The sequence below is a fragment of the Engystomops pustulosus genome, chromosome 9, assembly GCF_040894005.1.
Source record: "Engystomops pustulosus chromosome 9, aEngPut4.maternal, whole genome shotgun sequence".
In the NCBI taxonomy this organism is placed as follows: Eukaryota; Metazoa; Chordata; class Amphibia; order Anura; family Leptodactylidae; genus Engystomops; species Engystomops pustulosus.
The window spans coordinates 89,327,359-89,341,993 of NC_092419.1; the positions used below are offsets into that span (position 1 = coordinate 89,327,359).

The window sequence follows — 14,635 nt, forward strand, 5'->3', positions numbered from 1 at the left end:
ACAGCCTGTACAATGATGTGACAATCCTGGTGCTGGCTCCTCTATGTACATCCTGGTGCTGGCAGCCACGTCCCCTGCAGCCTGTATGTATGAGATACTCCTATACACATGACTGACAGGCAGTATAATGATGTGACAATCCTGGTGCTGGCTCCTCTATGTTCATCCTGGTGCTGGCAGCCACGTCCCCTGCAGCCTGTGTGTATGAGATACTCCTATACACATGACTGACAGGCAGTATAATGATGTGACACTCCTGGTGCTGGCTCCTCTATGTATATCCTGGTGCTAGCACCCCCTGCAGAGTGTGTGTATGAGATACAACTGCTACAGGATGCAGCCATTTGTATAGGAGAGAGAGCATGCACTAACAATGCTTTACTATACATTACACACAGACATGAGCAGGGGGAGGAGAGGGGAGGGGGAACAGGGGTGACATCACTTCTCATACAGAAAAAGTAGACAGCATACCTAAGGTCAAAGAAAGACTGATAGTTGCTGAGGGTGCCAGCAGTCCGCCAGCCCAAGTCAGGGGTTCCTCATGGATCCAATAAGTGCAAAGAAGATGCAGCACAGCACAGATACGGATGAACTCAAAAAGAGTGCTTTAGTAATAATAATAATAAAGCACTCTTATTGAGTTCATCCTGTGCTCTGCTGCGGTCTTTTTTGCTGGTCTCTCCATGTGACCAGCCTCATTTACATAATAAAGAAAATATGACTATAGAATAATTAATGTAAGAATTATCTAGATATTCTTGTGAGCTGCTCCAACAGGTAGTGGCGACAGGACTAGTGACACCTGGTGACAGGTGTCCTTTAAGTAGTCTTCTAGGATTTTAAACTGACTTGGGATAAAATTACTTGGGATAAAATACTACTGCTTGATAGAGATGAGCAGACCCTTAGTTACAATTACCGAAAAGCCAATATGGCAAATTGATGTGCTTTGCTATTAGCCATGGCTATGATAAGCCAAGGGACACCAATTGTGGCCATCGCTAGTAGCAAGGGACATCAATTTGCGGGATGTGTGGCGGAACCCAAAGTGAAACTCTACTACCTGATCAATGGAGACCTCCTCCTTATAAGCTGCTACTGGATGACTATTCAAATCAATCAAGTAAATGGACTTGAGCTTTGAGTTTTCTGAGAAAACTTCCCCATCTAATTTACCTATTATAATATTAGGCTGCCATACTGATGCAAATAACCCATTGCTCATTGAGATCATAGTCGCTGCAAGAAATACTGAGGACTTTAGTCCCACAAAACACCTTACGATGACAGAAATAGGTCATTTGTATGCATCTGTGTTATAAAATTTGAGAAAGCATAGATTTCCATTTTAGCCGATTTATGGTCATGCCAAAATCTCGTCATGCCACAGTAGGCTCTCTCGTTGTTTATGAAGAACCCAAACCAACTGGGGGCAACATTTATTCTGCTCTCTGAATTTCCACCAGATATAGTTTCCTGGAAATTCATCTTTAACAGAATTTTACAGGTCCAAAGGGAGAGATTATCTAAACCAGTGCTTTTTTTCAAGAGAAGTATGTGTTATCAAATACAAAGTAGACTTTAAATGTATTATACTATACATAGTATAATATAGCTAGCTACTTGTAAGTAACAACTTCCGACCAAAACTTGACCAAGATTTTTTACTTTTCTAATTATGCTACATTAGCATCCCTAAACACAGTTACAGATCTTCCTCACAGTACTGTATATGGGTGAGATTTGCATAAATCCCATCCACTATGACGCTGATGTAAATAGCTGACGTTAGCTGCAGAGGATTTGGCTGTTGCTAACCCATATTCATCATGCCCTGTCTGTCCCTGGTCATAAAGTGGTTTTCCCGTAAACTGATATTGATGACCTACTCATAAGACAACTACAGTGACTATTATGCACATATTTCAGATATCATGGCAAATTAGGAAACTGGTACATCACACTGGCAGATACACCAAGGTTCAATTGTGACAGCTACGTCCTTGTAGACATTTCTGTCCTATGTTGCCACATGAAACAAAAGACTTTGGAAGACAGAAAGTCATCTCAGCTTTGGGTTCAGCTTGCAAAATCTTCAATAAACAAATGGCTATTGGACTGGGTCTAAAGAGTATTTTATAGACTTAGTCTATAAGAAGCCATGTACATTAGGACACAGCAGGTGATATAAGTATTGAATATATCTCCAATTTACTAAATATATTTCTAAAGGTGCATTTCTTGAATTTCTTCCTAGATGTTGACAACAACCCAACTTTTCCGAAATTGGCAAAAAAAATCAAACAGGAAAAAAAAGAAGAAAGAGTGATGCAAAAACCCATGGAAAGTCATGGCAACAGCTGAAATCTATCTGTAATTACAAAGCAATCCTTCCACTTAGTGAAATATAATCAACTGGTAGCCTATTAAGAGGTGTCTTACTATCAAGGTGTAACACAAGTAACATTTCATGATGGACGAGTTATCTCAAGAACTTTGCAAACTTATTGTTGCAAAACTGTAACAATAAAGGTCATTATCCCTTCCGTTTTGCACTCTTGTAGTAGTCCTGGTAATAGCAGCTGGCCAAGCAGGTGCAGGGATGAGAGGTATCAGGCAAGTAAACGGTCAAGGTCAGTCCAAAGTCAGCTCAGGCAGCATACTAGCAATGTCAGGTAACAGGCAGAGGGCTGTGGCAGGCAGCAAAGGGTCAGAAACAAGCCAGGGCTCTAGACAGATGGTTACAGATATGGAGCAGTCAAAGAACAAGTCAAGGGTCAAAACATATGTAAACAGCAAGAGTACCATAAATCATGACTAGTTTAACTAGGATCCTTTGCTTGGGTGCAGAGGAATAGAGCATGCAGTGTAATATAGCCCCAGGTGAAGGCTAAGAGGCTGGAACACACATGTTGGTGCACAAACTGGTGCTGATGCCCTCTAGGAGGCAAAGAGGGGCAATCACTTGCCCCCCCCCCCCATGGGAGATGGAGGAGACTGCAGACACAAAGGAATGAAATGGACTACGGTTAGGTGCCTGCGGTGACACGCCTGCAAGGCAGCTGTAAAAAACCTTGCGGCAGAGGGCACATCCAGAAAGGAACCAGCCACCAGTCTTACAAGAAATATACTGATGGTATTAGTTGGAGGAGAAATTCTGAAGGTTTCATTGAGTACTGGAAGTGGAAAGAACATAATTTTACCATGAGCCAGGCATAACCAGGTGCTGCCAGTAAGAATTCAGGCAGAGGAGTGAAACTAATTATCAGAATAGTTGTCCAAGAGCCAAGGACCACCTGTGGAGAACTACAGAGAGATCTGGAATCAGCGAGTACAATAGTTTCAAGGAAAACAATAAGTAATACACTCAACCACCATGGCCCGTATGCACACTCACCACGCAAGACTCCATTGCCGAAACACAAGCATGTTCAAACGCGTTTAAAGTTTACTCAACAATATCAAGTCAAGCCTGTGAAATACTCTGAGACTGTAGTCTGGTCTCATGAGACCAAAATTGAACTTTTTGAATGCAATAATACACAACATGATTGACGTCCAAAAGTCAATGGATATGGCCTCAAAAACAACAAGAAAAGAGTGAAGTTTAGAGGTGGGAACATCAAGGTGTGAGTCTGTATTCCAGCAAAAGGCAGCGGAAAACTTCATGCAATTATTTAGGATAAGTTATGTAAGTTAGGATGAATGGACAAATGTAACAAGACATTCTTGATAAAAATCTGCTACCATCTACCAAGAAGATGAAGATGAAATGAGGTTGGGCATTACAGCAAGTCACTGATCCCACTTAGACAGCCATGGAAATTTTTAATTGGCCCATCCAATCCCCTGACCTGAATTCCATAGAAAATATACAGAAGAAACTAACAGTTAGAGTCCTCAGAAACTTCAGGAAATATAGAGTCTGTGTGGAAGTATGTATGTATCTGAATAAAATTGGTGACCTACTTTATCATCCTCTGTATCTGCAAAAAAGGGTTCATGTTAGTCCTTCCCCTACCATCAGCTACTGTTTGAGCTAATAGCTTTCATGTGGTATAGTTATCCACCTGGGTATACTTAAGCAAGGACAGAGGAGGCACTTGTCTGAGGGTAGCATTATACTTTAATTGTGCCAAAGATATGGGTGGTCAACACTCCTCAGGACAACCCACAGAGTCATACCACCAGAACTACTCAGGTCATACATTATATCACTGCACAATTTAGTAGTTATAAAACGTGTGTATAAGATACCATATCTTAAAATCAATCAAATCAATAAGTTCAAATGAATGTCCTGTACCAAGAATGGTTTGTAGGTTGACACACATACAGTGCAGTACTGTGCAAAAAGTTCTAGGCAGGTGTGCAAACAATGGTACAAAGTTGGGTTGGATGGTTTCAAAAATATAAGTATTGAAGACGGGGAGAAGGAAAAATGGAAGCAGATGTATAACAGAAAGCGATTGGTAAACAATAACAGGTACCTGCAGGCAACAGTGAAACACAGTGGACGTTTCTTGCAAATTCGGAACTGCATTTTGGCAAACGGAATCAGGGCTTTGGGTAGGATTAATGGTACCATGGGTGGCGTGTGATTGGTTCCAAATTTATTCTGCAGTAGAAAGATGACCCTAAACACTTAAAAACCATCTTCATTGCCCACTGTTGAAGCCATCATGTTAGATGCCTCGTTGTTAACGCAGCCTCCATTTCTGTTCTGGTAGGTCTAATGTGTCTTACTTTCTACTTAGTGCTCAAGGTCCAAAGATCCTAGTAAGTGTAAAAGTAAGTGTAAAACTGACATGTGTAAAAGAATTTTGCCTCTTGAAGTTTTCCTCATTACTAGCACAAGCTTAAATCGAAGCTTAAAAGAAATGATACATCATTGTCCACATGTTTGTAAATTAAACTAAAAAGTGTAGTGTACAAATATATACGGTAGTTGAAAAACAGACATATGTCCATCATGTGAATAAATGCCCTTGTTAAAGGGCCCTTTTCATTCCTTCAATTATAGAGTGAGATCTCCTAAACCATGGGATATCAAAGGGTCCTTCTAAAAATTGTTCTATATAACAATTATATATCATTTGATGCTCATGAACTGCCATCAACATACAGCAATCATATTGTGCAGGGACAAATGATCATTTATATGTTCATCCAAATAAAGTTTTCAATTTGTTAGTAGCACATCCCCTATTTCCACCAGGATGTTCTGCTGACATTGTGATTTTTATGCCCTCATAAAAGATGCAATCCGCCTGCAAAAAGAATGCGCTATGTGGCTCAGACTCCTGGGACGGATGCACAAAGCACATAACATCAATGAACACAATCCTACACGTAATCTTTTGTAATCTGTGAGCAAACCCTGGAGTGTAAACAGGACTAAATCCAGACACTGAATGTAAGTGTAACACCTAAGGCCTCAGGGATCACATAACACATTTTACTCATACAATGTTATAATGTTTTGTTTCTCTCATCTCATCCATTACTAGAATGCCAAAAAGAAGATAAGCTCTCCTCTAAGGGCTTGGTGGGGAGACTCGTTACACCATTACTATTTTGGCTGAATATACTACTCTATGAAAGTGCCCTCTCTTGTTTTTCTACATCTACTTGAGTTTACAGTAAAGAATCTCTGTCCAGGACGATGATGAAACCGCTTTTGTTGTAGGTGTAGAAGATGTTTTGATTACTGACCTCACCCTAGAATGATCATTAAAAAGATCTGTGTACTGTTTTATAGTGTTATAAGGTTAGACAAAAAAGAAAAGGTTAAGGTTAGAAAAACACAGCTCCATAAAGTCCAACCTATAAGATTAAAGGGGTTGTCCAGGTATTAGAAAAATGTAGCAGGTGGGGTGGGGAGGGCTTTTAAAAAAAAAAACCTTTACTCACCACCTCTGGCACTTCCGATGTCAGTGATCAGTCGGAGACCACCACCTATAAACAAAGCGGTCCACTCCGACAACTTCCGTTGACCCGTCGCCACAGTAGACGTGTGGGGGACGTGCCAGGCGACCAGAAGTTGCTCTAGGTGTAGAGGATGAAACCCTGTTTATGGTGATGGTAGAACTTCCTCTTCTATTGGTTGTAGAGGATTCCCCTTGTCTATGGTGATGGTAGAACCACCTCTCCTCTAGGTATAGAGGATGCCCCCAGTCCATGGTGATGGTAGAACCACCTCTCCTCTAGGTGTAGAGGATGCCCCCTGTCTATGGTGATGGTAGAACCTCCTCTCCTCTAGGTGTAGAGGATGCCCCCTGTCTATGGTGATGGTAGAACCACCTCTCCTCTAGGTGTAGAGGATGCCCCCTGTCTATGGTCATGGTAGATCTTTCTCTCCTCTCTGGGTGTAGAGGATGCCCCCTGTCTATGGTGATAGTAGAACTCCTCTCCCCTCTAGGTGTAGAGGATGTTCCCTGTCTATGGTGATGGTAGAACCTCCTCTCCTCTAGGTGTAGAAGATGCCCTGTCTATGGTGATGGTAGAACTTCCTCTCCTCCAGGTGTAGAGGATGCCCCCTGTCTATGGTGAGGGTAGAACCATTCTCCTCTAGGTGTAGAGGATGCCCTGGTCTATGAAGATTTAGAACCGCCTCTCCTCTAGGTGTAGAAGATGCCCCCTGTCTATGGTGATGGTAGAACCTCCTCTCCTCTAGGTGTAGAGGATGCCCCCTGTCTATGGTGATGGTAGATCCTCCTATCCTCTAGATGTAGAGGATGCCCCCTGTCTATGGTGATGGTAGAACCTCCTCTCCTCTAGGTGTAGAGGATGCCCCCTGTCTATGGTGATGGTAGAACTGTCTCTGCTCTAGGTGTAGAGGATGTTCCCTGTCTATGGAGATGTAGAACCTCCTCTCCTCTAGGTGTAGAGGATGCCCCCTGTCTATGGTGATGGTAGAACCTCCTCTCCTCTAGGTGTAGAGGATGCCCCTGTCTATGGTGATGGTAGAACCTCCTCTCCTCTAGGTGTAGAGGATGTTCCCTGTCTATGGAGATATAGAACCGCCTCTCCTCTAGGTGTAGAGGATGCCCCCCGTCTATGGTGATGGTAGAACCTCCTCTCCTCTAGGTGTAGAGGATGCCCCCTGTCTATGGAGATGTAGAACCACCTCTCCTCTAGGTGTAGAGGATGCCCCCTGTCTATGGAGATGTAGAACTGCCTCTCCTCTAGGTGCAGAGGATACCCCCTGTCTATGGTGATGGTAGAACCTCCTCTTCTCTAGGTGTAGAGGATGCCCCCTGTCTATGGAGATGTAGAACCACCTCTCCTCTAGGTGTAGAGGATGCCCCTGTCTATGGTGATGGTAGAACCACCTCTCCTGTAGGTGTAGAGGATGCCCCCTGTCTATGGTGATGGTAGAACCGCCTCTCCTCTAGGTGTAGAAGATGCCCCCTGTCTATGGTGATGGTAGAACCTCCTCTCCTCTAGGTGTAGAAGATGCCCCCTGTCTATGGTGATAGTAGAACCTCCTATCCTCTAGGTGTAGAGGATGCCCCCTGTCTATGGTGATGGTAGAACCTCCTCTCCTCTAGGTGTAGAGGATGCCTCCTGTCTATGGTGATGGTAGAACCACCTCTCCTCTAGGTGTAGAGGATGCCCCCTGTCTATGGTGATGGTAGAATCACCTCTCCTCTAGGTGTAGAGGATGCCCCCTGTCTATGGTGATGGTAGAACTGCCTCTCCTCTAGATGTAGAGGATGCTCCCTGTCTATGGAGATGTAGAACCGTCTCTCCTCTAGGTGTAGAGGATGTCCCCTGTCTATGGTGATGGTAGAACCACCTCTCCTCTAGGTGTAGAGGATGCCCCCTGTCTATGGTGATGTTAGAACCACCTCTCCTCTAGGTGTAGAGGATGCCCCCTGTCTATGGTGATGGTAAAACCGCCTCTCCTCTAGATGTAGAGGATGCTCCCTGTCTATGGTGATGGTAGAACCTCCTCTCCTCTAGGTGTAGAGGATGCCCCCTGTCTATGGAGATGTAGAATCGCCTCTCCTCTAGGTGTAGAGGATGCTCCCTGTCTATGGAGATGTAGAATCGCCTCTCCTCTAGTAGTAGAGGATGTCAGCTTGTTCTGGTAACTGGCCTGGGTATAAAAAGATCTTTGGAGAGATCTCTTTACTGACCATTTTGATGTTTTTAAATTTTTAAATTGTCATTAGGTTTCCCCTTCCCCCCAATAATCTTGGTAGCTCTCCTCTGCACCCGTTCCACTTCCACTATGCCCAAAACTGTACACAATGGAGCACATTTACTAAGGGCCGTGCGCCAGTTTTTTGTCAGACTTTTCATGTTCTTTCTAGTGCAAACTGCTTGCACTAGGCACCATGCTACACAAATTAGGAGGAGTTCTGGTGCCAAGTCTGACCGTGCGCCAGATTTAACATGCAACGTCGGACAGAAGTGTGTGAACTCTGTCGGAACAGTGCAATGGGCACCATATTTATTAAAAACTTGCGCCAGAAATTTGTATTTGTATAACGGCAAAACTATATCCTTATCATGAAAATCTATTCGTATGAAACATATGAAACATCCCATAACTTTATTTGCTCTAGCCCCAGACGCCTTTGACTGGTCACTAAATTAAGTTTACCATCCACCAATAACCCCAAGTCCTTTTCAACAGCACTTTTACCAAATCACAGTTTAGAACATAGTTATCATTTTGGTTTCCATAGCCCAAGTGCATAGCCTTACATTTATCTACATCGAGCCTTAGCCATTTCTCTGCCCCCTCCCCCAGCTTCCACAAATCTATACTATAACTAGTCACTTCCACACACTGTTAATTCATTTTCTTCTTTTTTACCCAATGTGCATTTCATTTGCTCCCTCCTAATACAGAAACATAAAGGCGCAACTGCCCCCCATCAAGGTTGAGCCTTGCATGGACCCGTACTGATATCAGACCTCCATGTTTCCAGGCACCCAGTGACACTGAACTGACAAGGTGTTGGAGTTCTACAATGTACCGCAGATTTACAGCCATTGTTAATGCAAAGGTAAACTAGGTGCAGCACAGTAGAATGGATGATGGCACAGAGGCAGAGGGTGGGGCCACATCAATGGGGCAACATCAGGAATACATTGAAGAAGTTTTTTTTACACATTTCTGTGTGATGCATGTGAATGTACCTTAAAGGTTTTGGAGACTTTACTTCATGTTTTGTAATGTGTGTGTAAGTGTAAGGGTCAGGATATTAGGTAACTTACCAAGTTTTGCACCACCTTCATGAAATATAAAGTAAAGCCCCTGGAACAGAAATGTCTTTTACCTCATCAGCCTGACATTCCTGTACATAAAATGGCTTCAGATGAAGAGTCCAACTGTCTGTGACCAATACACCTTTCAGGACCTTAAAGGGCATCTACCACCAGGATGAAGGGTTGTATGCAAATGACCCTTAGGGGCTCCAGACTCCATATGAAATTGCGTACACTCTTTCATCCTGGTGGTAGATGTCCTTTAAGTTTGCATTCACTTTCATAAGGTCCTGGGAGGTGTATTGGTCAAAGACCTCGGAGGACCATGATGCAGCACCGACACCTGGTGGACATCGGGCGCACTACCTTAGTGAATCGCCGGAAGACCCGAATCCTCGGCGGATCGCGACAGGACCGGGTAAGTAAATCTGTCCCAATATGTCCCTTCATATGCAGTCATTTTGTGGGGAAAAAATGGCGGCTGACGAGGTAAAAGACATTTCTGAACCAGTAGCTTTACTTTACATTACAAGAAAGTGCAGCAGAACATTTCATAGATGTATATTGGTAAATTAACTAATATCTTGCCCCACACTTACACACACATTACAAAAGACATGAGGTAAAGTTGCCAACCCCTTTAACATGAGACAAGAATTAGTTTTAGACTCTCCTAGAACACATTGGGGCACATTTACTTACCCGGCCCATTCGCGATCCAGCGGCGCGTTCTCTGCACAGGATTCGGGTCCGGACGGGATTTATGAAGGTAGTTCCTCCCCCGTCCACCAGGTGGCGCTGCTGCCCTGAAAATCATCTGAACGCGCAGGAATACACCGAGCTGGACCAGGTGAAGGTAAGCGCTTCCCAAGCGACACATTTTCGGTTTTTAAATGCGGCGGTTTTTCCGAATACGTCGGGTTTTCGTTTGGCCACGCCCCCCGATTTCCGTTGCGCGCATGCCTGCGCCGATGCGCCACAATCCGATCGCATGCGCCAAAATCCCGAGGCAATTCAGGTACAATCGGAAATATTCGGGTAACACGTCGGGAAAACGCGAATCGGGCCCTTAGTAAATGACCCCCATTGTATAATATGGGGGGGGGCAGTACATGGATCTGGAATAAAGCCGTATACATTGGCCCCTGTTCCTACTTTAGTTGGGGTCCTCGCTGGAGATATATAAATGGGTGTTCTGCCAGGTAATATCTTCTGACAAGAAGGAGACACATTTATGTCTCATTCTTATATTCTTCTCTGTTTTCTAGATCTCTGCTTGCTGTCCTGCAATAGAAAGCTTCTATGTTTACTTCCAGTGGACAGAAATCTGACCATGGTCACACAGGTGCACGGCTCGTTATATCATAGAGTAATCAGAGCTGTGGGATATAACAAGCCGTGCACCTGTGTGACCATGGTCAGATTTCTGTCCACTGGAAGTAATCATAGAAGCTTTCTATAGCAGGACAGCAAGCAGAGATCTAGAAAACCATGACGAATTGATACAGAAAGTATATTAGAAAATTGAATAACTTTTCATTATACAAACAATATCATTTATTTGCTGAAATGGAAATCCCCCTTTAAGGCTCGCAGTTCTTAGCTTGTACAGCTGAAACACATTGAAAATAAACTTTATTGCTATCACCATAGGGAGTAACCCACCTCATGTAAATGTACTGTTGGGGTTTATTCAAATGGCCGTAAAACAGCAGTGTGGGTCTAGTGACCCAAAGTTACAGCCTAAAATTGGCCGGTTTTTGGTTTTGAGTTTTACCGCAGGTTCTGCATGAACTGACCACCTACAAGTTTAATACAGCGAAAAGCACTCGTAAAAATCCCACCCACTTAGAGTCTCGTCCACACTACACACATCTGCAGTATTTCAATAATATTTTGAAGCCAGAATGTAATGCGGTTCAGGAGAGAATGTATAGTGTAAACGTCTAAAAAAAACTGCATAAAAAGTATAAATATCCTCCAGTCCATCAAGTACTCAATCTACATTTCTACTGAATTTGCCATTTTGCCCTGAATCATTGTAAGCGTTGATAAAGAGGAAGACCCAAGGAACCGTGCTACACCCTGCCCCCACTGTACAACATAGGATACAAACATCTGTGTAACCTATGTGACACCTTCAACAATTGCAACTAAAATGCACAAAATAAAAAGTTGTTCCGGAGGTAAAATGTTGCAGGTTTGTGGAAGGAAGCTTGTTATAGTATTGCTAGGACACGACAGGAATGTGGGTTTTAAGCTTAAAAAATATCTACTTATTTATCTAAATATTTGGAGTTTCTGTTTACAAGAAGTCATTCTAAATTATCATTCTAATTATTCAGCCCCCTCCACCATTACGTAAATCGGTCTAAAATGAAAAGATTCTACAAAAAGTCTCTGATATAAAAATTGTAGGTCCCAAAAAAAAAGTTATGTAATGTGTGTAACAGGGTTTTAGTTCTCCTTTGCTCTAACGCTATGAACTAAACATATCACAAAAACTTTACACAAATAGTAAAAAAATTTAAAAAATGTTTTCTCAAGAAGAGTCAAGCAATGGGATAACGGTTGTGACGGAACATCTATACCGTTTAACGGAAACTATTACATGGGAGGCTCTCCAAATACAGGTGGTCCCCTACTTAAGAACATCCGACTTACAGACAACCCCTAGTTACAAACAGACCTCTGGATTTTGTTAAATTACTGTACTTTGTCCTTAGGCTACAATAATCAGCTATAATAGTTATCACAGGTGTCTACAATTACCATATATACTCGAGTATAAGCCTAGTTTTTCAGCACAAAAAATGTGCTGTAAACCTAAACTTGGCTTTTTCTCGAGTAAAAAAAATATAGGTTTTACCAGGTTTTTGTATTAAAATTAGGGACTTCGGCTTATACTTGGGTCGGCTTATACTCAAGTACATACGGTAAGCTTTTTTTTTTTATTAATCCTGGTTCTTATGACAAACCAACATTTTTAAAATTCAATTGTCACAGAGACCAAACAAAAATTATGTCTGGGGTTTCAATGAATAAAATATACAGTTCCGACTTACATACAAATTCAACTTAAGAACAAACCTACAGATCTTGTACGTAACCTGCCTGTATTACCAAGACCCAAGAAGCAAAAATATAATGTAACAAGCACTGAAGAGGTGGGAAAGCTGGAGACTGACACTTGAGTATAGCAGCCTACAAGTTCCAACGCTTCTCAGCAATGGAATGTGCAGCGCCGAGGTGTTACTATTACCTGGTATTTATATAGCACCGACCTATTCCTCAGCGCTGTACAAAGCGTGCACCTAGTGGGGCTCATTACTCCCTATATCCCAAGGACTCAATGATGCTGGTGGATTGAGGGAGGAATCCAGGGAAGTATAGAAACTTTTACTAACCTGTGTCAGAGGTTTGGAATGAAGAGGAAACATTCAGGATCACTACGAGCAGAAAGAAGTATCCACCTGGAATGTAGAAAAAGTCCACATGAAGCGGATTATCCGGATAAAACTGCTATATTGGTGAAGCCGGGGAGACTTACCAGCCATCTCCACAGTTATGTTATATCCTTCATAAAGAGCGACCACTGTGGAGGCTTCACAGGCAGCAGCACTGGATGTGACCCCTCCTCCGCCCAGATAGCAGACCTTCCTCCTCCACACCGGAGGACTGGCACTATCCCCTGCATCGCTGTACAGAACACTCACAACATCATCACAGTCTACAATGACACATTTTCCATTTCCTTCCCAAAAATATCCATTTTTGTGCAATAAACTGGAAATCTGGGGGGGCAAAAAATTCCAAATACAATAGAACTGCAAAAAAAAAATGTAGCACAATTATGGGTTTTGTAAGTTTTCATTGGGCGCTCAGAATGAGACATTTCATCTGGACAGTTGGATCACTGAAACACACGTTTCATATAGTTTTTTGTAAATTTTAATACCTACATTGCAAAAATAATGTTTCACCTTTTGTGAGCTTTTTATAGTTTTTTTTTGTTAGATAAAAACTATGTCAAACTGCCCATTTCTGTCTGCTCAATAACATGTCTGCAGATAGAAAACGTTGTACAATCTGCTCAGCTTCTCCTGCTCTATAACATGCTGCAGGCAAAGCACACTACATATAATCTGCACAGATAGTCTGTAGATAGGACAGTATATACAATCTGCTCAGCTTCTCCTGCTCTATAACAATCTGTCTAAGGACACCAAGACAATCTGCATCTGCTCCCTGCAAATATGACACAATGTACAATCTGCTCAGATCCTCCTGCTCTAAAACAAGCTGCCTGCAGATAGGGCAGTATATACAAATTTCTCAGCTACTCCTGCTCTATAACAATCTGTCTTAGGACATCAAGACAATCTGCATCTGCTCCTCCTGCTCTATAACATGCTCCCTACAAATATAATACACTGTAAATTCTGCTCAGATCCTTCTGCTTTATAACGAGCTGTCAGCAGTTAGGACACTATGTACAATCTGCTCTGCTTCTCCTGTTTTATAACATGCCGCCTGCAAATAGGTCACTATGAACATTCTGCTCAGATCCTTCTGCTCTATAACGAGCTGTCTGCAGATAGGACACTATGTACAATCTTCTCAGCTCATCCTGCTCTATAACATGTTCCCTGCAGATAGGACACTATGTACATCCTTTTCAGCTCTTCATGGTCTATAACATGCTCCCTGCAGATAGGACACTATGTTCAAACTGCCCATCTACTCCTGCTCTATAACATGCTGCTTTCAGATAAGCTATTCATCCAGATATATCATTGCGTCTGCATCAGTATTTTGTCTAAGTTTACACCAAATAAGGTGTTTTTGTAGTCTGCTCATGTATTACGTGTTTGCACCACCTTTGTTTTGCGGCTGCGCTTTGTCCGACACTTACACATGACAATACATTTAAAAACACTTAAAAAAATAATAATGTACACGATCAAAGAGTCAAAGGCAAAGTGACCGTGGTATAGACCACCTACACCAACTCGTCCTGTCCTAAAACCATATCACATGGTCAGCTACCCCGAGCCTACCAGCATTCTCCTAAATGCACTTAATCCAATATGTAAATGGTATGAATAATAAAGTTATGGCCGAGGGTGTACCCAGCCGCTCTGCTGCCTGAGGGGGAATTATAGAACAATCACAGAGCCTGACAGTCAGCCCATCAGCAAGACAAAAAATGGAAATGTTTCCAAAAATATCAAAAAGTCACAGAAAAATAGAAACATCTAAAAGATAGCTTTTATTGAATCCCTTTAAAACAAAGGAGACAAATTGGGGGATATTTATCATACGCTGGCGCCCCCCGCTCGGCCGGCCGCGCCCCCCCTTCACGCCCCTTCACGCCCCACTGGCATGAAGGTGGCGGATTGGGGAA

The 14,635-nt window shown here is 42.7% G+C and overlaps 1 protein-coding gene across 1 annotated transcript in view; it reads right to left on the minus strand.

Annotated features, from left to right (window-relative positions):
• The window catches only part of PTGS1 (prostaglandin-endoperoxide synthase 1), a 77,054-nt gene extending 64,149 nt beyond the window's left edge, over positions 1–12,905 (minus strand). Inside the window, exons 1-2 of the mRNA XM_072123465.1 lie at positions 12,779–12,905; positions 12,636–12,701 (exon numbers count right to left, since the gene is read on the minus strand). Coding sequence (XP_071979566.1) covers positions 12,636–12,701; positions 12,779–12,785 — 73 coding nt within the window. The 5' untranslated portion in view covers positions 12,786–12,905. The remainder of the gene's footprint in view (positions 1–12,635; positions 12,702–12,778) is intronic.
• Positions 12,906–14,635: the final 1,730 nt, after the last annotated feature.